General features: G+C 40.5%; 2 protein-coding genes across 2 annotated transcripts in view; one reads left to right on the top strand and one right to left on the bottom strand.

Moving 5' to 3' along the window:
* LOC117488413 (SH3-containing GRB2-like protein 3-interacting protein 1) overlaps positions 1 to 18,854 on the bottom strand; it is a 61,383-nt gene extending 42,529 nt beyond the window's left edge. Inside the window, 2 exon segments of the mRNA XM_034137287.1 lie at positions 17,150 to 17,219; positions 18,206 to 18,854. The gene's annotated coding sequence lies outside the window, so the exon portion shown is untranslated.
* On the top strand, positions 10,208 to 16,998 carry LOC117488414 (phosphatidylinositol 3-kinase regulatory subunit gamma-like). The gene is made up of 10 exons (XM_034137289.1): positions 10,208 to 10,550; positions 12,413 to 12,524; positions 12,631 to 12,729; positions 12,821 to 13,001; positions 13,118 to 13,234; positions 13,338 to 13,480; positions 13,781 to 13,957; positions 14,073 to 14,147; positions 14,255 to 14,425; positions 14,518 to 16,998. The coding sequence occupies exons 1-10, from the start codon at positions 10,496 to 10,498 to the stop codon at positions 14,789 to 14,791; spliced, it is 1,404 nt and encodes a 467-aa protein (XP_033993180.1). The 5' UTR covers positions 10,208 to 10,495; the 3' UTR covers positions 14,792 to 16,998.
* Positions 18,855 to 22,477: the final 3,623 nt, after the last annotated feature.

The raw sequence follows: 22,477 nt of genomic DNA, 5'->3' as shown, positions 1-22,477 counted from the left end.
ACTAATCAGCAGACTTTAGCATGCTAACACGCTTAACTAAACCTACTTTGAACCAACATGTTAGCATTAAGCTAAGAGTGACACTGCTGTGCTCAACTCTGACTCTTTAGCCCATTTCTAAACGGACAAAAAAAAACACTACCACCCACTAACATCTTGCTTTTATGATCTAAAGTAGGAAAAGTTACAATAGGCATTCGTTCGAATGACTCTGTAGTATTCACGGGAAATATATTGGCTAAAGCTCTGATTGGCTAAGATGGAAACATGACACGCCAAATCCAGTCCCCTTTGCTATGAAGTTAGTTTAAGTAAACAGAAAATGTATCAAATCAACAGGGATTTTGATAAAAATACTCGTATTTATTTATATACTAAACAATTGAACATGCTCTCCTCAAAGCCACCAGACTCCGTCAACAGAAACGGTAATATGATGCGTCAAATGCGCTTCATTCAAACTACACAGAAATAAAATAGTCATTCTGCTGTTCCAACAATCACTATCACTGAAAAAGAGACTGAATAAGTAACACATATGAAATAAGAAGGCCCCCATGGTGACGATTTCACAGTTAACCCACCCATAAACAAAAAAGGTTATGTTCCAATCTGCCTCTGGTGACTCACAAACTGTTTCACTGGAATACCCCTTTAATAACTATGTTCTATTCAAATCGCCCCCCCTGTAGGGGACACATGTTGCGCTTAAGTCTCGGAGTCTACACAGACACACACAGATGTCACCACAACATTCTGGTGTCCCACACATGTACCACAGACCATTGTGGTGCGACATTAAAACACAAAGCAGGCTGTAAGAAAGGGTGAGAAAATTGGACTTGCTTACTCGACTTTCTTTAATTACTTTCTTCATTAAATCATGCCAGACTCCAATAAACTAGATACCTCCCTTTTGATTTCTCCTATAGTTCTCAGCTTTATAATAATAATATCTGTTAAACAATGTCTCATCTTATGAGATCCAATGCTCTTTCTGGATTTGTTGGTAGATCTTTCATTATTATATACGAAGTTGTGTTGTATATAGTGTGATACTGTGGCTTTATTATTTATTATTATTTTAAATCTACTCTTAAGACACACTTCTTCTCCCTGGCCTTTTAGTCAGAGCGGAGCACGACTCCTGACTTTTCCCTGTGTTTTCTTTAAAAATATCTGTTATAATTTATTGTCTTTTATTGTGATTATAGAAATGTGTTTTTATGTGATTGTAGTTATTACATGTACAGCACTTTGGCCCGACCAAAAATCGCTTTTAAATGTGCTTTATAAATAAACCTTGATTTGATTTGATTTGATTTATCGTCTTACATCTGTACCTATTTTATTGATATTGTATCACTTGTATGACCTATGAAGAATTGTTATCAGTATTTTGGAACACAAGGTATTGGTACAATGCGTATCAATAATGTACATTTGAGGTCTGTGTGTGGGAGGGAGTTCATGGGCCGTAAAGTTTAGATTGTTGCAGATACCATTTTGAGGAACAGAGCAGAGTGACTCTTGATCATTTCAATCGTATTTACTCTGTTCTTTTATGGCAGAGAATGTTTTGTTCCCGTGACTCATTTTCCCAAACTGACTGGACTATTTAGACTAGAATCTAATCTGGTGTGATTCATTTACTAGCTAACATAAATCCAACGTAATAGATTTAACTCTAAGACCTACTTTAGTTTACTGCTCATATACATTACTTGATCTTTTCATAAGTAGCGTAATGCTTTTAAGGCAATAAACGAGGTCGCAATGTCGAGTTAAACAGATGATGACGTTCTCAAGTCTTCTTGGATGTACATCCCAACCTGTGGCTTTAAACCATCAAGGTGAATCCCAGTGTATGACGCAGAAAATGACTTAACTTGCCCCCCGCACGGCTAAAGGTTGTCTCATTTACACAGGTCACCGACGCTGCCATTATTTGTCCAGGAGTTGTGTAATCCTAGATTCTTTTGTATTATCCTCTTATTGTTATGGCTCCTGACCGAGTGCTTAACACATGCTGAAATAACTTCCTTAAGACCAATGTAAGCAAATACCACTCAAAGCATTTGTACGCCCGGAACATGAGAGTGCGGGTGAAATTCGAAAGGGGGCCACTTGCGTGCGAGACAGGGTTGGTTTGTTTTGTCAGCAAAATGTCAATCTGTCTTTGCAAGGTTATCCCATATGATCTCCCTAAATACACAGGGCTTGGTTGTCCATCTGGTTGGCAGTTGAGAGCCCCCCCTCCATCCCCATTAACACCCACCACTGCAAGCCCAGGTCTGGAGGTCTTGCCTTTCTACCTCCCACTGAGAGGATATGAAAAGGCCCGACAAAGCTTTCCATTCTCTTCTTATACTGTCAGATTTTTGGATCAGTGTAATCCTCAAATGGCTGCAACACGTGTACAGCGGTTTGGTTGCTCCCTAACAACTGACTTGACAACTAAACAATGCAACGGTTCTCGCTGAAAAGGGACACTCAGAAGAATTTTGCACGTCCAGAAAATATCTGTCCTACGTGCGCACACACACAGCTAGGCAACCACCCAACATCCTTCTGAAAAAGCCCAAAAAAGACCGATCCGTCCCCCAGTCCAAACTGCCTTTGGGCTCCCCTAAGCTATTCAGCGTGTGCAAATGAAAGATGTGTCTTGGAACAGCACGAGCCTCGAGGCTGAGCAGAAACTTTGCTCGCGCACAGATATACACAGCAGCCCTCTGGACAAGTTTGGCACCCACACCAGCAACTGTGGGCCAAAACTCATGTTGCGTGCTAACTCTCTCCCTCCCCCCATCCCCTCATGCTATCCCGCTCTGCAATTATATGCTACGCTCCCACCCAAACATGCAAGAATAGGCCTTCTCAGTCAACAGACAAACCGAGTCATTCTGTCCTCAAACCATGACATCATGACCATTTGACTTCAGCGTGAAATTCAAGCTTAATTTAACTTTGTCAGGGGAAAAACAGAAGAAGTGGTGTGTGTTACACTGGCAGAGCGCAGCGCTGGTGTGAACAGTAACTTTTGCATTACAGGGAAGGCACAGCTAATGTATTCTCTAGAGTCTAGGATATCAAACACATGGGGAATATGTGACTCGTGACAATCTCACGCATCAACTACTTACTTGATTAAGAAGTGGTTGGGCTACAATTGGAGAGGACAATACTGAAAATCATAAGAAGAAAAAAAATGTTAACTACATTTTCTGCTGGTTTGACTACATTTTGCAGCTTGTCGTATTTCAACTTCAGTCATGATTCAAGAATTTAAACGACTTTTTTGCCATTTTTTGTGCATTAAAAAAAAGCATTTTGGGCCACAAATGGAAAAGTTCAACCATTTCTTCTCTACTGAAACAAAACTACTCTGATTTATCTTTCTATATAACTCAAATCTTTAATTTTGTTGTTTTATGCACGACCTGTAAACTGTACTCTAGTAAGACTTGTGTTAAGTAATAGATAGCTTGCATAATAGCTCTCCGAACAATGATAAGCCACAATAACATAATAATGTTATGGCTCTGTTGGTCGTGCTTTTGTATAATATTGAATTAAAACTTTTAAGACAACATTCAACACCTACGTAGGTGCCAGAAATAGCCACTTAATCTACAACACTCACATTAAATTATTTAGATAAAAGTTTATCAACGCTTATCTAAAAAAACAGACATCTTGACTCGGGACAATTCGGACATAATACTAACATATCTGCCTGCTTTAGTTCAGGATCATGTCATTGGCCTCTAGTTTGTTGAAGTTTCATGGGGCTTAAATGCCTGAGAGGCATCTATCAAACTGCTGACAGCTATTGTGTGAAGCACACCTCATTTTCCCAATCTGCCTCGCAACAGAGTCCTCTCCTCTGTCCTTGCAGCTCTGGGATCTTAATGGTGTGTGAGTGCCTGCGTGCGCGTGCATGTGCATGTATATATGACAGAACCGAACCAATGACAGGCACCTCAGCCCAGCCCAGCCCTGGAAACAAAGAGGGCTGGTGGGTTTCACTGCAGCCCCTCTCTCTTCTCCCACACGCTCATAAATAACCATACAGAGTCTCTGCCCTGGCCAGGGGGAGAAAAAGAAGAGAAAAGAGCCATTTAGGCTGCTCCTCTCCTCTCGAGCCTTCCAACTGACCTTTTCCAAGGGTCAATCAGTCCAACCACAACTCCATACTGCGACCCCCCCCTCCCTCATCTCAACTCTCTCTCTCTCTCTCTCTCTGCTGCTGTGAGGCTGAATCATCTCAACACTGGTGCTGTGGAGAGAAGCCACTTAGCAGGTTTGGGTCATTGTAAAAGGAGCATTTAAGATCTGGAAGGCATAAAGCCTCACAAGCTCTCAGTCCCCGAGCATGTGAGATAGCAGGCGGGGTCAGAGGTGAAGGTCACAATATGGGAGGAGGGGAATAAATCCTGTAGCATGGACAACAATGGATGCAATCCCCACTGACAATGATGCCATTGTGGGCTATGGGTTGCTTAGTGTGTCCTGGAGCTGTGCCTAATAGAGTTATAGTGCTGATGTGATGGCTGTGTAGCCGAGGAGAGTAGTGTCCTTTTATATAAAGGGGGGGGGAACTGGCAAGGAGCTTGAAAGAGTCCACGGCTTCTCAATTTTGCTTTGCATGAAAGCCTGGGATCGTGTGTGTGTGCGTGTGTGCGTGAAGAAGAGTGAGGTGACTAGCTTAACTTCTCTGAGCTTACAGCCGTGAATCCCTTGCTCACTGACACACATGACGTCCTCTTTGTAAAGACTCATAGTTGAGTCACAGATAAAGATGCAACGCAGAAGAAGTTCTGCTGATGACAATTTGCAAGTGGGCCACATGAGTCAGACGTAATAGAGGGGTTTTTTATAGGTACAAATGGGTAATTTTAAGAACTTATTCACGACTATTCCTGGAATGATTCATTTTAGTAATGTATCATTTATAAAGCAGAGGGACAACTTTAAACACACTAAAAATGAATTCGTTTTTTGACTGTTAAAACCAAATGATAAGCAGTGCGAAGTTCCAACTTTCTGGAAACTGTGATGGAAATGTTTGTATTATTTCTGACATAGCCACTCAACACACTAGTAACCTCGACAGGCCGGTAAGTCATATTAGCTAGCTAGCTATGTCTTCTATTGTTGCACTTGATACATGCTTGGCTGTGTTTTGAGTTTTTGTTTATTAGCGTAACATTGCACTTGTAACGCTTTAGCTGTCTATATTTGCAACACCGATGAATCAGTGAATTGCACTTTATTTATTTTTTAATGATGTGATAAGGACAACAAGGTTTTCAGGTGTTCACCGTTGTTGTGCCAGAATTGGAGCAGCACAACGTAGCTTTTACGGTAGTAGCATTATGTACGTTTATCAGCTAGTTTGCTAAGTATTTTGTTTATGCACCTGCTCTTTGCAGGTGTAGGCAAAGCACAGATTTTGATCATTAGTAATGTAATTAGGAGAAAAGCATATGTAATTTTATAGCTGTCCAAGACAATGCTGTGTAAGTGAATTGCATTATAAAGTTGTAAGAGCGCTGAATCGCAAACATACCAAGTATTACATCCTGGTTTCTTAAAAGCAAACATTTCTTTAATAGAAGACGGCCATTGGCTTTGAAATTCGACTTATAATAAAATAATAAAATAATCAAGTACTTCCCTTTGAAACAAACTTATATATACTGATATATCACACTTGCACTCTTCACGGTCAGGCTTTTACTTGGCGTGCCACTCAAGCAGAGAGGTGGGGAAAGCCTCTTTGAATAGGCCGCTGACACCACAGGATCATCATCGTAGGCATAACTCAGACACATGGCTGGTAAACGCTATCTGGTGGCATGCCACGAGTACCTCAGATGTCACCTCTGTTAGTAAGATTAGGCTCAGGCGGAGTGGAGTGACAGATGATGAGTGTGTGTGACCAACGGGTGCAGAGGACAGCGACAGAGAGGCAGACACACGCTGAAGCGTTTGGAAAAATGGTATGTCAGTTTTGCTGATGTCTATAGTAACAGTAGCCTCCAATTTGACATCCACCAAACATTGGTTTTCTATTTTGTTTTTTTCTCTTTCTGGCTTCTCTTTGACCTCCTTTAAAAGAACACGCTATGTTTCCCAGGGCCCAGCTATTTGAAGCTCATAGTTTTGGTCGTCCAAAGTTTTCTGTTCCAACTCAAGCCGTTCAGACACTGTCCCCACTTACATTTCCACAATGGCAGGGTCCTGGGGGCCAGACCATAGCCGCCCTACACTCTGCCCACAGTTGAGTTGCCTCTGGCAGAACTACTGCGTGCTTTGTGTGCTGGTTCTGGCCGCCGATCAGGGAAACCCCACAGTCTCTCCATGGTGAATGTCGAAGGCCCTGCCAAGGCCATTATGCAGCCCTTCAATGGCCGTGAATAGCAGCACACTACAGTACAGAAGATTTGAGAGATGTGCAATTCACCCAGGGCTACAGCGCGAGACCATGACACAGATACCGACATGGCTAAACTGAACTCATTCCTGACATGGTTTTTCCGCGTTGTGTCTACGCGTATTTTCCTTTTTTTACCACAACAAACAAAACAAATCCTGATAAAACGCGTCCTACGTTGCCCCGTACGGGAAATATGAAAACAGTTGATTACTAAATTCCATGACACAGTTAGTGGACAAAGTGTAAACAAGCATTAGTCTAAAAAGCCCAGAGATTATAACACTGATTCTACAAATGGTTGTTGTCACTTAGTGTGGCTGGCTCAATGACAGCGGGTGGCCTATCATGTACACATTAACACTCTTGAATATGGGGATTAAAGCTCTTTCCGTAATTTCACCACATAGTCCACTTGAACCACTGACCTAATAACCTCGAGGACACAAAAACAATCCTGTTTGCCATTCTCCATGACTCCATTTCCAATCCTGACACTCCTTTCCTGACCAGATAAATGACCAAATCTCTTACACCGACTCTCCCTAATATTTGCTGCCTATAATATTCACTCTAAGTTGCTGGTCAGATCAGTGTCAAAAATGTAAATCTAACAGCATTACAGTCAAACTGTTATCTGCATTTAGCACAGAGAAACATCTGTCTATTAATTTGAAACTCCTGCAGCGTTTCCCAGCACTCCCACAGTCCGGTGGCATATTGCGGTGGTGGATATCAAGATGAGTCACATCAGCTAGCAGGCAGCTGGCAGGCTTGCAGTATCAGCCTATCCCGTTAATCTTACGATTAGCCTTCACTGATCCCATCAGGACTGCCTGGATCTGGGGTGCAAAGCCTAAAGGTTTATCCTGCAAGTCAGCCCTCCCTCACCCTGGTCACTACACGTACACAAACGGGGCGCACATACACAGGACACATACACAGGCTATGCTACATTTTTCAGTGTAGGGATGCTCAAAAGTATCTCTCGTCTAACTGGGATGGCAGATAAAGGTTTTAAAATGAAATATCTATCAAAAGAATTCAGCCAATCTATCCACCAATAAAACATTTACTTCAACATGACAGGTGGATATGTTACATTAACCTAAGAGGAAGTAGTTATGTCTTAATTTGCATAGTGAATTTGAACAGTTATTTGAGTTTGAGTTAGCTTAGGCCTTGTAACTATTCACCAACACTTACAATGGTATGACTAGCTTGAAGTGAATATATCTGCACTTGTTGTTAGGAGTTTGATAAAATCATCAGCCAAATTAAATGTAATGTAATGTGATTTGAAAAATAATTGTATTTATGTTTTTATTTGCCAGTGGGCCATTATGATAACAGTAGGCAAGCATATGTTTATTCAAATACAGGAGAGCCTTGAGGTTCTATGTATTTCAGTGTCAAAAAAGATGTGCGGTCAATAAAGTAAAAAGAAAATGCGTAAAGAAAAAATCAGTGTTTCGGTCATGGCAATGATAAACGCCAAGCCAGGTGGAAAATATTGGAACAAATCTAATATCGTTCATCCCCATTTTTAGGGTTTCGTAATATTTATCATCGAGGCAACATATTTCAAACAATCGGCTTTTAATAGTTGCAGTTTCTGTGTTTGGTGAAAATGAATACTTTTTTGGCTTCCCTCCCTGTTACCGGATTTTCCTACACCCCACCCGAACATGATTAGAAATAATAAGATTTCTAATGCCACTTGTGATAATTATTCGCAATAATTCACTCGTGTGCAAACAATATGTAATGTTTTTGAGTTAAGATATCTTCATTTCAGGGGACTTTCCAAGCAAAATGGGAGAAATGAATTAAAAGCGATTAATTAATCAGCATGTAGTGTAATCAACTTGATTCACCATTGTAATTGATTGACAGCCTTAGTTTAAAGAGGTGGAGTTGGAGAACTGCGTCAGAGTTCAGGCCTAGAAGTCAAAGGTGAAAGTCTGTACTCTTCCATCACCAGAAGGGGGGGGGTGGAAAGCAGCCAAGTGACATGCCGTGACAGGCCTCAGGGCTTCTTAAAGCAGGAAACACATGGAAAGTACACAAGAGAAGAACATACAGCCAACACATGCACACACCTGCACTATTACATACAGTACATGTCAAATGGTGGATATAATGCATGCCAACATCTGCCACTAAACATTCACTTTTATAAGTGGTAGGCAATATGCATTTTTGGATACTTTACAGAAAACGAATTTAAAGTGATATCAGTTAACGGTTAACCTATACACTTTTGATTCCTGGTATACAAAATCAAAGTAGCAATATGCCTTGATTCTGCTTCGACAGCTAAATTCCTTCCTATACATACAGGTGCATGTTTTGCTGTTCACTGACCTATATGTTAAAAAGGTGATGCCTTTGAAAGCCACCAAAGGCCACAAATAGGTTGCCAATTTTTGAAGAGGATTACCAATGGAAATCCAGACTGTCGTGTCATGTCCCAAAATTACCATTTGGAAAGTTTGCTTGTGTGTAAACAACATTTGCACACAACATGCAAATAATACAATAAAAGAATGTTAACGTTAAACGTAAACAAATATTTTACTGAAATACCTGCTGATTTTGTTTTCTGTACATGTGAGATCAGCATTTTTCAGCATTGCTTTCTTGCCAAAATATGCCCCCATCATGGCAGTTGGTTTAGGACGTTTCATTGGTACTGACTGAACCCAGGAAAGAATCGTCTTACTGATGGGAAAAAGGAATGCTTGAGGCAATTACTTCCCTGAAACTCTGTCCTCGGGTCAAAAGGGGACCGGCCATAAACGCCTGGACACCAACAGAGACAGACCTCTGACCACGCCGGCCTTGTTTCACTCTCCCTGCAGCCACTAACGTCAGCTGGTATTGGAGGCCTTGGTTGTTTAAATGTATGGTGCAGTGTCATCATGAACAAACAACAATGCATGTATTCATCCAACACAATTGCAAAAGGAAATAATAATCCTGATCCTTTTTTTGGCGTATGAAGAAAGAAACTGCAGAATGCGTCACCATAAAAAAAAACCTGATGTTAACAGGTGGTAACACCTATCGTGTCTTGAACAGGTCGATGTCAGAGCAGCAATAATTACGTTCCATTTTTGCTGCGGAACATGTTTGACAAGCTCAACGAGAATATAATACACAGTTGCCAAATAGGCAGGCAACTCTGTCACCTCTCAGACAAAGGGGTTGAAGTCTGGTGCTCTCTGGATGCCGAACAGCTGAAGACACTTGAATTATCAAAGAACCTAAAGCATGATGTCATCTATTGCAACCTATTCACACGCCAGTAAATGTGCGCAAAGCTTAAATGGCAGGAAATAATTTTATTATAACTTGTTATGAATATTAATACATATATGGTATATGTAAGATTGTGTTCTTTCTAAATTATTCCATATAATAGACTACGTTTTTATTTTCCATTCATGCCCTGCAAAGATTTGTTCAGCTGTTACAGTGCAGCTTGAGGAGAACTGAATGAAAAGGTCTGGAATGTTCCATTACAATTAAGGGGGTTACGGATGAGGAATACGCAGTATCTATGGATTAAATTCAAATTATAAAATATTCCTTTGCATATTATACTTAAAATAGATTATCTTTGTTTGGATATGAAATATAAACTAAACTGGGTTTGTTTTATGTGAGGACGAATCATGTATAACAAAGACACCCCCCCCCCCCCCCCCTCCTGTTGGAGCATTTTGGACGGTGCCAAGATGATGTTACGAACAGCCCTTTAAAGTCGCTCCACTTCCGAGATGAAGTAAAGTAGAGCTCCGCCGCACCGCGAGAAGGCACGAACTGACAACCGATGTGTCAGAAATAACCCCTTTAGTCAGGATATGTTGAGAACACACTGCAGGACTCTGGGATGTTTCATGGACTCGGAATCGAAGGAGATTTTTTTGTCCTCATCTATGTAGGACGTGGCGTTTGCGAATGCATTGACTCAATTTGCCGCAAAAGAAACGTGCATTATTTTTTATTACGCACAAAGACAGCAACCTGGACTACTCTTTTGAAACAGGAATGGTTTATCCTCCCGAAGGTCTATTCTACATCGAAATGGATCAAGCAGCACCAGGTAAGTTTAAAGGCAGCCATTGTCTTTTTTTTTTATATTCGGGGGGGAGTCGAAAAAACATATTCTGCTTTCTCCTTTAGCTGCTATTATGTTGCGTAATATCTGTAATAAAGCTGACATTTCCACAAATGCTATGCAGGTGTTAGTTAAAACGTTATAATGGCCAGGTCCTCAGTGCTGAGCTCCCCCAGTGGCTTTGCCCAGGCATGCATAGCGCAATTCACTTGCCAATTACGTAATACCTTTCTGTGACCAGGCGCAGTGGCTTTTCTTTTGTCCCAGCGCTTGTGACAAAACTTGGGACACAAATGCATGGCGGTTTTGCCTGTCCTCGTGAACCAAAAGCGATTTGCTGAAGGCGTATGGCGGTGTACAGATTGCATTTTGAAAGGGAATATAGTTGAGGGTGCGTTAATGAGCGCCGCATGAAACGACTGCTTTGTTCTCCTCTGCAGCCAGCCGTGGTTAATTTGTGTGCTAGCTCTCAAAGTAGGCTATAGGCAAGCAGACTAGACAGCTCGTCTCATGACTTAACTCCGGCAACTCACCAACACTTCATGTTTTAATTGTCATTTGACCTAAGCGTTATTACAAAGGCGTATAACACTTATAATGCGCTGCTATTGTGGGTTCTTCTTAAAAACAAAACAAAAAAAGCTAATTTCATTTGATTAGCTCATTAAAATTGCTTACCCATACATTAAAGAGTATTTTTTTAAACTACAGTTGATACAATTGAGAAAAATACAGATACAATGCATTGTTCCTTTAAGGTAGGCTATATATGTGCTGTTGCGTTTAAGTGTCAATTCAAGTGTTAGCTTTTTATGTGTTTTTGCTATTATAGAAAGTGCAGAACTGCTTTTTTGGTATTATTCTTTACTTAAATTACGTGGCTCTTGTCTGTGCTGGTATGTGCGTGTGGGTTTTGGAAGCCTGTTGACTTTCTTGGCAGGAAACAGAAAGGGGGAAGGTGTGCAGATTTAATTTTGCTGAGTTCAGGAGCCGCAGATTTGCGTTTCGTGCCTGCCACTGTGCTGCTGCACCTGCCTTTTGTTTATTTTAAGGTCAGAAAATCGGAGAGCGGATGGTGGGAGAAACCCACATCTTCTCCTCTCTGAGGGTGCTCTTGTATTCTCCCTAACTGCCCCATGAAAGGCACTTTTGTCCTGCAGTGAAATATATCGCCCTTCACCTCCTCTTGATGCGGTTTGCCCTCCTTTTTCATTTTTAGGAAAACGCTTTCAGCCAGACTCACAGGTTTTTATTCCTTTAAGGTTGACGGAAAACTTGAGAAGGGTCTGTAAGCGTGCAATGGTTATAACGATGGGAGGGGTGATCCAAGGGGCTCAAAATGTAATTTATGGTTTATTAAATGCCTTTCATGCACTTCATGGCAGTGCCAGGCAATGGCTGCTGCAAACTTTGCTAGATGCAAAGGCAACTCGACGCTTAAAAGCAGAGAATTTCTGGGAAATAAAATAAAACGTGTTCCATATTTGTTGACTGTTAGTGCTCGTAAATTAGCGATAACTGCCACATTTCCCTTTTTTAGTGCTGACCACACTTGGTAATGATTTGGCGAGTGATACATGTTGGAAACATGCCTGGGCTTGTCCTCAGATTATGACAGGCTCCATCAAGAAAGGGGTGTGACAGAGTGTGTTGGTGGTGGTGGTGGGGGGTGGCAAACGTTCACCATTTCCTTAACACTTATACATGCGCACATCCTCTATTGCAATATTGATGTTAACAAAATGTGATCTCACACTAGATCAATGCTTTACAGTCTCTGATAGAGCTCTTTCTAAGAAACCGTTATCCTGATTTTTAACCTTATCCGTCCTCTCTTTTGCTTGTAGCTCTCCCTCCCAGGTCAACAAAGCCAGTGTCCTCCACCATGAACAACAACTGCCTTTCGCCCCCTACATATACCATAGAGGACGCAGAGTGGTACTGGGGAGATGTAACCAGGTAAGGTATCTTCACTACAAACACGCCATCATTCTCTCAAAGTATGTGTTGTTGTTTAACGCGTTTGTATGTTACATCCGTTAACTGTTAACTGATTTTCCCTTAGGGACGAGGTGAATGAGAAGCTCCGGGACACACCTGATGGCTCCTTTTTGGTGCGTGACGCATCCACAAAGCTGCAAGGAGACTTCACACTGACGTTACGGTAAAAAAAGAAAAAAAGATCTAATCATAACATCACATTTTACTTGACGTCAATAATCTGATCGTGTTCCTTTTGCCGTTCATGTTCTCAGGAAAGACGGGCACAACAAGCTGATTAAGATCTACCACCGTGATGGGAAGTACGGTTTCTCGGACCCCCTCACGTTCATATCAGTAGTGGAGCTCATCTGGCACTATCAGCACCATCCGTTGGTGGAGTACAACGCCACACTGGACCTAATGCTAACCAATCCCGTGTCCCGCTTCCAGCAGGTTAGTGAGCAACGTTATGTTATGTTTGCTTGACACATTTGACAGTCAGGCATTTTTTTTAAGTATTAATAGCGTGATCATTGTACTCATTTAAGTGTATTTGTTGTTAACTACAGGTGAAAGAGGATAATGTAGATGTCGCTGGAAGAAAGTTAAAGGAGGTTCACTGTCAGTATCAAGAGAAGTCCAAGGAGTTTGATGGCCTTTATGAAACTTTCACAAAGACCTCACAGGTAAAAACCAACGTATTCAATTAACCCTGATGGATCTGTGGTAACATCAGTACTTGTTTAAAAAGTAGACATTTTCTGAATGGATGTATTCCTTGTGATTCAGGAGATCCAAATGAAACGAACGGCAATCGAGGCCTTCAACGAGACGATGCTGATCTTCGAGGAGCAGTGTCGCGAACAGGAGCGTTACGGAGAGGAGTTTGAAATGAACAATCAGTCCGAAGGAGCTGACAAAGATCTGGAGAGGTACGTTAATAATCTGTTGTTTATTTTCTACAGTAGATATAAAATAAGTTGTCCACTCTATAAGGTGTCTCAAAATGTTTAAAAATGTCAATTTGTGTTTCCGAAAGCCCAAGATGACATTATCAAAAGTCTTGTTTTATGCACTACGATATTTTCCTGTGACAACTAATCGAATAATATTTGCAGCTTTATAGGTTTTTATTGTATTTTTATCGTCCCAAAAAGTGTACCTAAAATTGTGTAATATGGTTGCATGTAGAGCCATCTGACCGGTGTTTTTTTTTTACTTCCCCCCTTTAGCTTTTTGATAAATTATGAGAAGCTGAAGTGTCGTCTTGGGGAGATCTACGACAGCAAAATCCATCTGGAAGAAGACTTGAGAACGCAGGTGGAGGACTACAGAGAGACGGACAGGAAAATTAACAGCTTGCGGCCCGACCTCATAGAGCTGCGCAACATCAGAGACCTGTACCTCAAGTAAGTCAATTATCAGAGTATTGTTTGTGGTGTCGGTGGGAATACATTCTGAAGCTGCTCTGTAAAGTAGTATTCTGTATTAAAGCAAAACTTTTGTTCACACCTCTCCTTGCAGCTGGCTAAATCACAAAGGCGTACGGCAGAAACGCATAAACGACTGGCTGGGGCTTCTGAGTGACAGCCTTGATGAGTACGTTTCAACTAATTAATTATGGAAACAAAGTTTAAGAATGCTTCTTATAATCTAAAAATGAGATTACGGAGGTGTTACAATACAACTTTTGTTTTGTTTTTCAGCACTTATGTGTTAAAAGGAGACGAGAAGAATTTGCCGCATCAGGAGGAGACAAATTGGTTTGTTGGTGAAATGAGCCGGACACAGGCCGAGGAGGTGCTCCAAGGAAAAGGTCCCGGAACGTTCCTGATCCGCGAGAGCAGTAAACAGGGATGCTACGCTTGCTCTGTTGTGTGAGTATAACATTTTTGGAAAACTATATCAGATGTATTTGTGACGAATCTTGAGCTGACACTCATCAATGTCATTTTATTGTTTCTTACAGCGTTAATGAAGAAGTGAAGCATTGTATGGTCTACAGCACACCGCACGGATACGGATTTGCAGAGCCATACGACGCCCACTGCTCACTGAAAGACCTTGTCCTGCACTATCGCCTGCACTCCTTAGTGCAACACAATGATGCCCTGGATGTTCGGCTGACACATCCAGTTCACGCCAAAGCTGCAGCCACGCCTTCCCAACATGCAGAGGAACACAAACTATTACAGACTCCAAAACACACGTCGGGGCTCCCGCCTGCTGCTCCAGAAATGTAATCCAACGGGAAAGAGACAAAAGGACATGTTTACTGTATCCTGTGAGAATGACTGCATCGAGGTGCATCGTGTAAAGTTTTGCACTAGAGTGATTCCATCGGTTTTGTGAATGGGATTTCACAGATTGAAGTGGGACTGGAACTTGAATGTCAGCTTGAACTTGGTTTTGGTTTTTTCAAAGAGACTGTTTAAGCTTTTAATATTTTCTTTTGTACTTCATTTATTGCCATTTGTTTAATGGACACATTTTATGGTAGGGATGTTGAAAACCAGAGAAATCAGGTGCTGCACCTTTGTTTAACTTTAGCTTTTACAAGCAGAGTTGATGTTGCTAGAGATGTCCATTTCTCTAGTTAGTTCAGAAGATTCGACAAATAGTTTAGAAATATATTTGGTTATTATGGAGTTATATTTGTGGCTAATTTCTGAGTGTGTTATGGAACCTTTTGAACACAGAAAAGTAAGCTACCACATAAATTATATTCAGTAGAGAAATGTAAAGAAATTTCTAATTTGAGCGAAAGAGAAAAATGCTTATATCCACATAAGCATACAATAATAACCTCTTTCAATCTGTTTTGCACATTTGCGTACATTTAAACAGTAGAGGGTACCGCTTCTTGTTTTATAAGATTGTCGACAGGTTGTATAATGTAATGAATTAATTGAAATATTGAAGCCAATACATGACTCCAGACTAACAATGCCTTAGCCGTGTAGCTAGCAATCACGAAGCAAGCCTATAAGCTACTGCATAAACGGCAGACGTCAGCTGGCTAGCAACCTAACCAAGATAGCTAAGCTTCAAGCTAATAAATAAAGACAAACTAACTAAAGTTCATTAAAATAGGCATGTCACCAAAACTTTATTTAGAGCTGCTTATCATGCTTCCCCCATCCCTAAGTAACTGATAAGAGTAAGAATCAGATTGGAGACACAACAGCCAATCAGGAATGACCTACTCCAGTTTTCTGATTGGCTGCCATTGTGACAAATTGAACGCACATACAGATCTAATCACAGCAGAGATGTTGAGAATAAGAGAAAGAATGAATTTGTGTCCAATCACAGAGATTTAAGAGGGAGGAAATCAGTAAAACCAATGTGCCCTTATGTGAACTTGAAAAACTAAGTGTATAGAACCCTAAATTCTTTGCGCAACTTTATTTTCTCTACAAAATATAATCTGTGTGATTTTAGGAAATATTTTTCTGTGTTTAAAATGTCCCATTGCGTGCTCCGGAATAATAATTACGTACTACTTAGTGCATTTGTGAAGGGGGATAAATGGTGCTGTAAACAGGCTGTTTCCGTCATACTGGTTTGGTGGACCAAACAATTTTTTGGGTAAATGCCACGTGTGAATATGTGAAAAAGTCGTGGTGCATCTTGACAATTTGCCCCTTTCGTAACAGACATTCATATACAGTGGATACTTATGTAGCATTAACATCCTGTAGAATACCATTGTAAGAGCATACTCAATGTTATAACCATTGACCAAAGCACTTAATAGTGAGCAAAACTTCGTCCCTTACGTTGAGTCCCGTAATCGCATTTGGGCAAAAAGGAGGGCAATTTATGTACACCTGCTGATGTGCTGATCAAAACATAATCTGAAGTACTGTATGTTATATTCTGTTACTCAAAGAAGTATAAGCTTTTTGTATTCTATATATATTTTTTCTATAAACATGCCACAAGATGAAAGCTAGAAGAAAGTGCAATCCAACAGTGTTTCTATTGTTGCAACGTTTGACGATGATGATGGTGGCGAAGGTAATGCTGTTATGAGAGGTTGACATTTGCCACAAAAATGCACTCTCCTTGGTGGTGTCGGTATGATGTGGCCTCCGATGTTTGTGTGAACTGCCAGAGGTCCGGAAGTATCCTGCCTCCATTACTTGAACTGTGGCATTGCTCGAGCTATGAATGTTTTTCATGACATGCAGCCTACATAGCTTAAGAGGAAAGGAATCCATGTTGAACTTGGCACATTTTTCAAGTTTGAGGACAATAGATACTCTGTACAGAGAAACTGTAAAATGTATTTCTGAGGTTGGTTTATGGAAGGAGCGTGATTAAGCCTCTTATAAAAATATAACTCCACTGGGGGATTGAGGAAACTCCTTGGGTGAAGCTAAGCAATGTGAGAGCCTGACCTTTTTCTTGCTGAAAGACAATAAACTGATGAGGGTTTTGTCAACTTGCGTGATCGATTGCTTTTTTTTCTCAGTATATAACAGTTAATGTCCAAGAAATGTCTAACCTTTTTATCGTTTGGGGTAAAATATTTTCAACCTGGGTAGCAAAAATGTTAAAATACAAAGCAAGACAAGTTGTTATCTGGTTTTTACCTCCTGTCGTGCGATGAGCTTATCCTCGGGTCAGCAGAGATAGGAGGCGGCGAGGGCACCGGAGGACGCACTGTGGACAGATGGAAGAGAAAGGAAGCGATAAGACAATAGCAGGATATGTGCAGGCCCTTTCCCTACTCAGCCGGGCCGCCGTTGAGTCACTACAAAACAATCCATCAAACTTTCTTCACTAATAACGTCCAGCATTGTTCAACACAACTTTCCTGGAGCTCCTGGAAAGAATGCTGCTCCACTTTGAGTACCAGCAAGCTTCAGCAGCTTGAGTTTAGTCTCTTATCATGCTCTTAAATGAACATTTCTATTGGATATTCAATTTATTTTGTCTGCCACTTATTAAATCTTTGAGAATGATTTAGAATTGTAAACAGCTCGTCGTAGTAGACAGCAGAAATATAAAATAAATCATATAGATTGCGATTTTCTTAATGTGTTTTTAGGAAACATGTCCCAGAATAAAGAACAAACCACAATATGAATACATATGAATCTCAAACATGTTCAGAACAGTGGATTTGCATTTACCACAATCACTGTAACATCATAGTCTTACTTTTTTTGCAATTTGAATCTTTGCATGTAAACCTTATTCAAAATTAACCAGGTGTTTTAGGGAATAACTTAAGTATCACAAATCATAATATTGCAATACTCAAGTGTATCAATATCATCTCACATCCCTATGCCATGTTGACAGGGGGCATGCCATTTTTACCTGCTACAGGCAAAGACAGTTGGCAGTTGCTCATTTTATTTAGAACTGAGCTGAAATCGTAGTTACGTTTTATTACCACAACTTTTTTTCTTTATTAACTTGAGCACCATCTACCATGAGAAACCTGTTTTAACCCATGATATAGCAACTGATGATGAGGACAACCCTGGGTGACACCACCATTGGTCCTCTGTGACCAAGCAACAGGTGGCCTCTTTCATCCATCACATAAGGTCTGTGTTAGGTAGGGATTAATGAGGTGGAGAGGGCATGGATGTGCTTGGGTGAGCGTCAGTTCCAGGCAATGGATTACTACCTCTTACCTGTGTCAGCAAAGAGAGCTGGTGGACGGGCAAGCATCTCCTAGGATGGACCATAGACGGTATAGAAGAGATGGACCAGATGCAGAGGAGATGGAAAGGACAAGACTGTACCAGCAGCGCTGACTCAGTCAGGCTTCGTGAGTGTCCAAAAGACAAGGAGAGTGGGTAGAGAAAGTGTGTGGGGTAGACAGACAGGGAAAGAGGAGGGGCAGGAAACAGTGACTTTTTCTAGCTCATGTACAGGATGGTATAAAAGAATGAAGGCTGAAAAGGTCAAGTTAGGCCTTTGCTACATTTCCGTTGACCTGAAACACACTCCCACCTCGCTTGTCCCCAAAGCTATTTGCTTTCACAGCAATTTAGCTTACATTGCTTGCCAAGTCCTATTTTCCTTAGCTCCCTGAATGGGTTTAATCTATGTAAAAGCCCAGCCCCCACATATTTTATTGCTCATTCCACATACACAGTATGTCTCTACTTTCCTCCCTTTCCTTCTTCCTTGTCGGTACCCCTCAGTCTCCTAACTCGGTCGTTTAAATTCATAGACATTTTGCTTTACAGTTCTCAATTTAAATAAGCCCTGGCTGGGGGGGCAGCAGGACGAATTACCTTTGGAGTCACGCCTAAAATACACACACCATCAACTGTCTCGCAGGCTCTCAGGAAAGAGGTTTTCGCTTTCAGTTTGCCCTGAGCCAATCGCGTCTGTCCTCCCCTCTGTCTCCGTCCGATACCAACGTTTTCACGCTACCCGATGAGCCAATGGGAAGCCGGGAACGTGCCGTGCGTCAGCCAATCAGCGACCAGTTGCTATGTTGGAGGCAGAATCGATAAGAGGGATTTTTTCCCCCTCTTTTTTACTAGCTCACATTATAGCTGGCTTATAGGCTGAAGGCAAGCGATGCTGTTGCCTGCCAAGCAGCATGTAGGCTACGGACTGAACCATTTAACATACCAGCTCTACATTTTCTTTGAAGCCTCTCTAAAAAACAGTTTGTCTGTATGTCGTGTATATGTGTGAATTCATGTATCTATTTATTTTTATAATAGGCTATAGCTGCTCATGTTATTGGGTTGTAAAGGTAATGGAAAAACTGAAAAACTAGTCAATAAAGACAGAACATTGTTTCAAAACCTGGAGGAGTTATGGTAAATGATGCATATTAAGTTTGAAATTATGCTTGGAAAGTTTTTAACATAGGCCTATATTTCATTTTTTTCTTTTCAGGCACTATTTATATTATTATAATATATATATATATTTGCTATCATTTTAAAGTATAGGCAAGATCAATACATATCTGATTACTTACAATAAGGACCAATGTACAGTAGTGGTTAAACAAAACCTTGAAAGCAGAATACTGTACATATTCTACAAAATATTTAGGATAATAACACTTAAGCCCATAGGGTTTTTAAGCTTTATGTCATCCTTTTGACCCAATTCAAACATCAGTGTGTCTCTTGCATTAATAATCTGTGTCCTAAATTACAGAAAAATGAAGATTACACTGTATCATGAACCCTGAATTTAATCAGTTTGAAACACAGGAGCACAAACTTTTTCCATGGAAGGCCTACACTGAAACGTAATGGTGGGCCATGGGCCAAAAGCAAACACCTTTGTATTTGATTGTGTTGTTTAGACCCAAAGTGGTTCTAACATGATTAATAATAAGGCATCCTACATATTTAAAGAGCATTTTTACCTGTAACAGTCAAAGTAAGGTGCTGAAATCACCCTGAAAGGTGAGGTGACACTGAGCTAGATCTTACAATGAGAAAACATTATACTGGGGGGCTGTGGCGCAGTGGTTAGTGCGTTGGTGTTCAGATCAGGGGAGCACAGGTTCAAACCCCACTGCAGTCAGCATGTCGTTGTGTCCCTGGGCAAGACACTTCACCCCAAGTTGCTCCTGTGGGGATTGCCCACAGTATTGAGTATGTAAGTCGCTTTGGATAAAAGCGTCTAACAAGTAACATGTAATGTAATGTAAATACTGCTTGCTGACAAACCATTAAAAAAAAATGCCACATCAACACAGACTCACTATTTGGCAAGATGACTAAGCCTTATATTGGCTACTTAGTGAATCAACTCGGTAAACAACAGATACCAAGGATGCTGGCTGACGAAGTAAGCTAGGTAGCCAATATAAGGCTTAGCAGTACAGATAAATGTGGGCTCACTATTTGGCAAGCAACCGGTCACAGTTGCCCTGTTTATCTCATGTCTTATAAAAGCTTATTAATGATTTATAAAGTGTTCACAACCTAATTAATAAAGGAATTACAAACTATCCGTAAACCCTTTATAAGGGTAGTATTATTGTAAAGTGCTACCCAAAAAAGTATATAAAATAAAATACCTATAATAAAAGAAGAACCTCTGTATTCCTCAAGCTCTCAGGACAATCTCACTGCAGGAGTTCACATCTCAAATAGATTAAAAAAAGAACCAGCAGGCACATAGCCAGCAAACTAATGTTGCAAAGGACTGAAACACTGCAGAGAAGCTTCAGAGTTCAAATCAGAAACCAGGTTGGTCTGAAAGCACAATACTGTATGTACATAGTAGGTGGTGAACCAAGCCAAAATAAAGAAGGGTTATGCAGTTTACAAGTCCTGTCAGGTGAGGAAAGGAGCCTTGTCTAGCAATATAAGAACAAACATGTACAAGACACCATTTGAAATACAATCGAGGGGTATTAGAAATAAGAAAGAAGATGTATTAACAACAGAAAATTGAATACACTCATCATACAACAGGGTTAGGGTTAGGGCTTTTTCGAGTATACATTGTGCGCAATATCATGGAAAAAATAATAAAAAAATAATTCCACAGAGCGCTTTAATTACTTGTTTTGCATTTTCTGGTTTGATGGCCAAGTAGTCCGTAAACGCTGAACTCTACCTACTCCCATAAGAAGCCTTAAGCACAATTCATGATGTTTTTCTTTCCTGGTCAATGCATCGTCTAGCCAAGAAAACAGAGCCCTGATGAAAAAGTCAGACATACCCTGCACTTAAACCCGAATGGTAATTATGGTGACCGCTTTCCATAGGATGACCCTCACACTATTTACTTTTTTCTCCCACTACATTGGAGATTCTGGGAGCAGGGAAATCGTACTGCTCCCATCACCACAGTGAAGGGATATTATTATTGGTGAAAATAATCCTCATGCTCGTGACAAGCACAAACATTTAGAGAGACTACAAATAAAAAAAATCATACTGTAACAGAACAACTCTAACCAAAAGAAGGCGGTGTCACTACTTTCACATTTATTTTAACACCTCACCTACTTACTAAAACCTGTTTTACAAGAGGCACCTGCCCGGGCAACAGCCTAAAGAACAAAAGGCAAAAGAAAAAGACACATGTTCATATTGAAAATTAAACACCTAAAGCAATGTCAATTTGCTTAAAAGATTGATTTGATATAAAAAGCCAGAAGCCACAAACAACAAATGTCTCAGTTATTTATACCAACGTCTCATGGACATATTATCATCCTGGACTTGTAGAAAACATGTATGTTCCTCAATAGCATGTACCGTCCATTGATGAATAGTGGCTGTACTCAAACTTCAATGAGAAACGAATGAGGCTCTTGAATTGCAAAACAGCTCTGATCACTTCACGACTGCTAAAAATACGTAATGTGATTAACACACCTCAGGCTTGTGTGGAAAGTGACAGTGCTTGTGCTACCATTGAGAAAAAACGAATCTGATTAAAAGATAAAGAAAACATCCTCCTTTGAAAATGTTAATATTTAAGTTTAAAACGTTTTGATCAACATTTCAATGGGATACATTTGGAAAATATCCCAATATAGCTTAAAACATGGTTTAAAAAGGTTCAAGTTTATTCAGGGTAAGATCAAAGCTGAATATGACAGATCTTGGCAGTATATACATGTATATTTTCTTTGTTTTACTTCATCATTAAACGCTATATATTAATTTGCTTGGCTGTCATGTCATCATAATTATTTTCATGTTCTGAAAATCTCCATAGTCTCTCGGGGATGAAAAGGGAAATTTTAAGACTATATTTTCAGTTATTTGGATGCAAAGAAAGGGGGGGACATTCCAATTAGTGTTTGCTTTTTATGAGGTTTTCACAGCTATTTTTGGGTTTGTTTGTCCCATTACACAAGTAAGTCTGGAATCGACTTGCCCAAAGTACATTTGTACTTTCCCCGATACACAGTTGTTTATTTATTTGTGGAGTTTCACCCACATCCTCTTACACCACCT

The sequence above is a fragment of the Trematomus bernacchii genome, unplaced genomic scaffold (assembly GCF_902827165.1).
Source record: "Trematomus bernacchii unplaced genomic scaffold, fTreBer1.1, whole genome shotgun sequence".
NCBI classification, from domain to species: Eukaryota; Metazoa; Chordata; class Actinopteri; order Perciformes; family Nototheniidae; genus Trematomus; species Trematomus bernacchii.
This window is presented reverse-complemented; position numbering and strand designations above follow the sequence as displayed.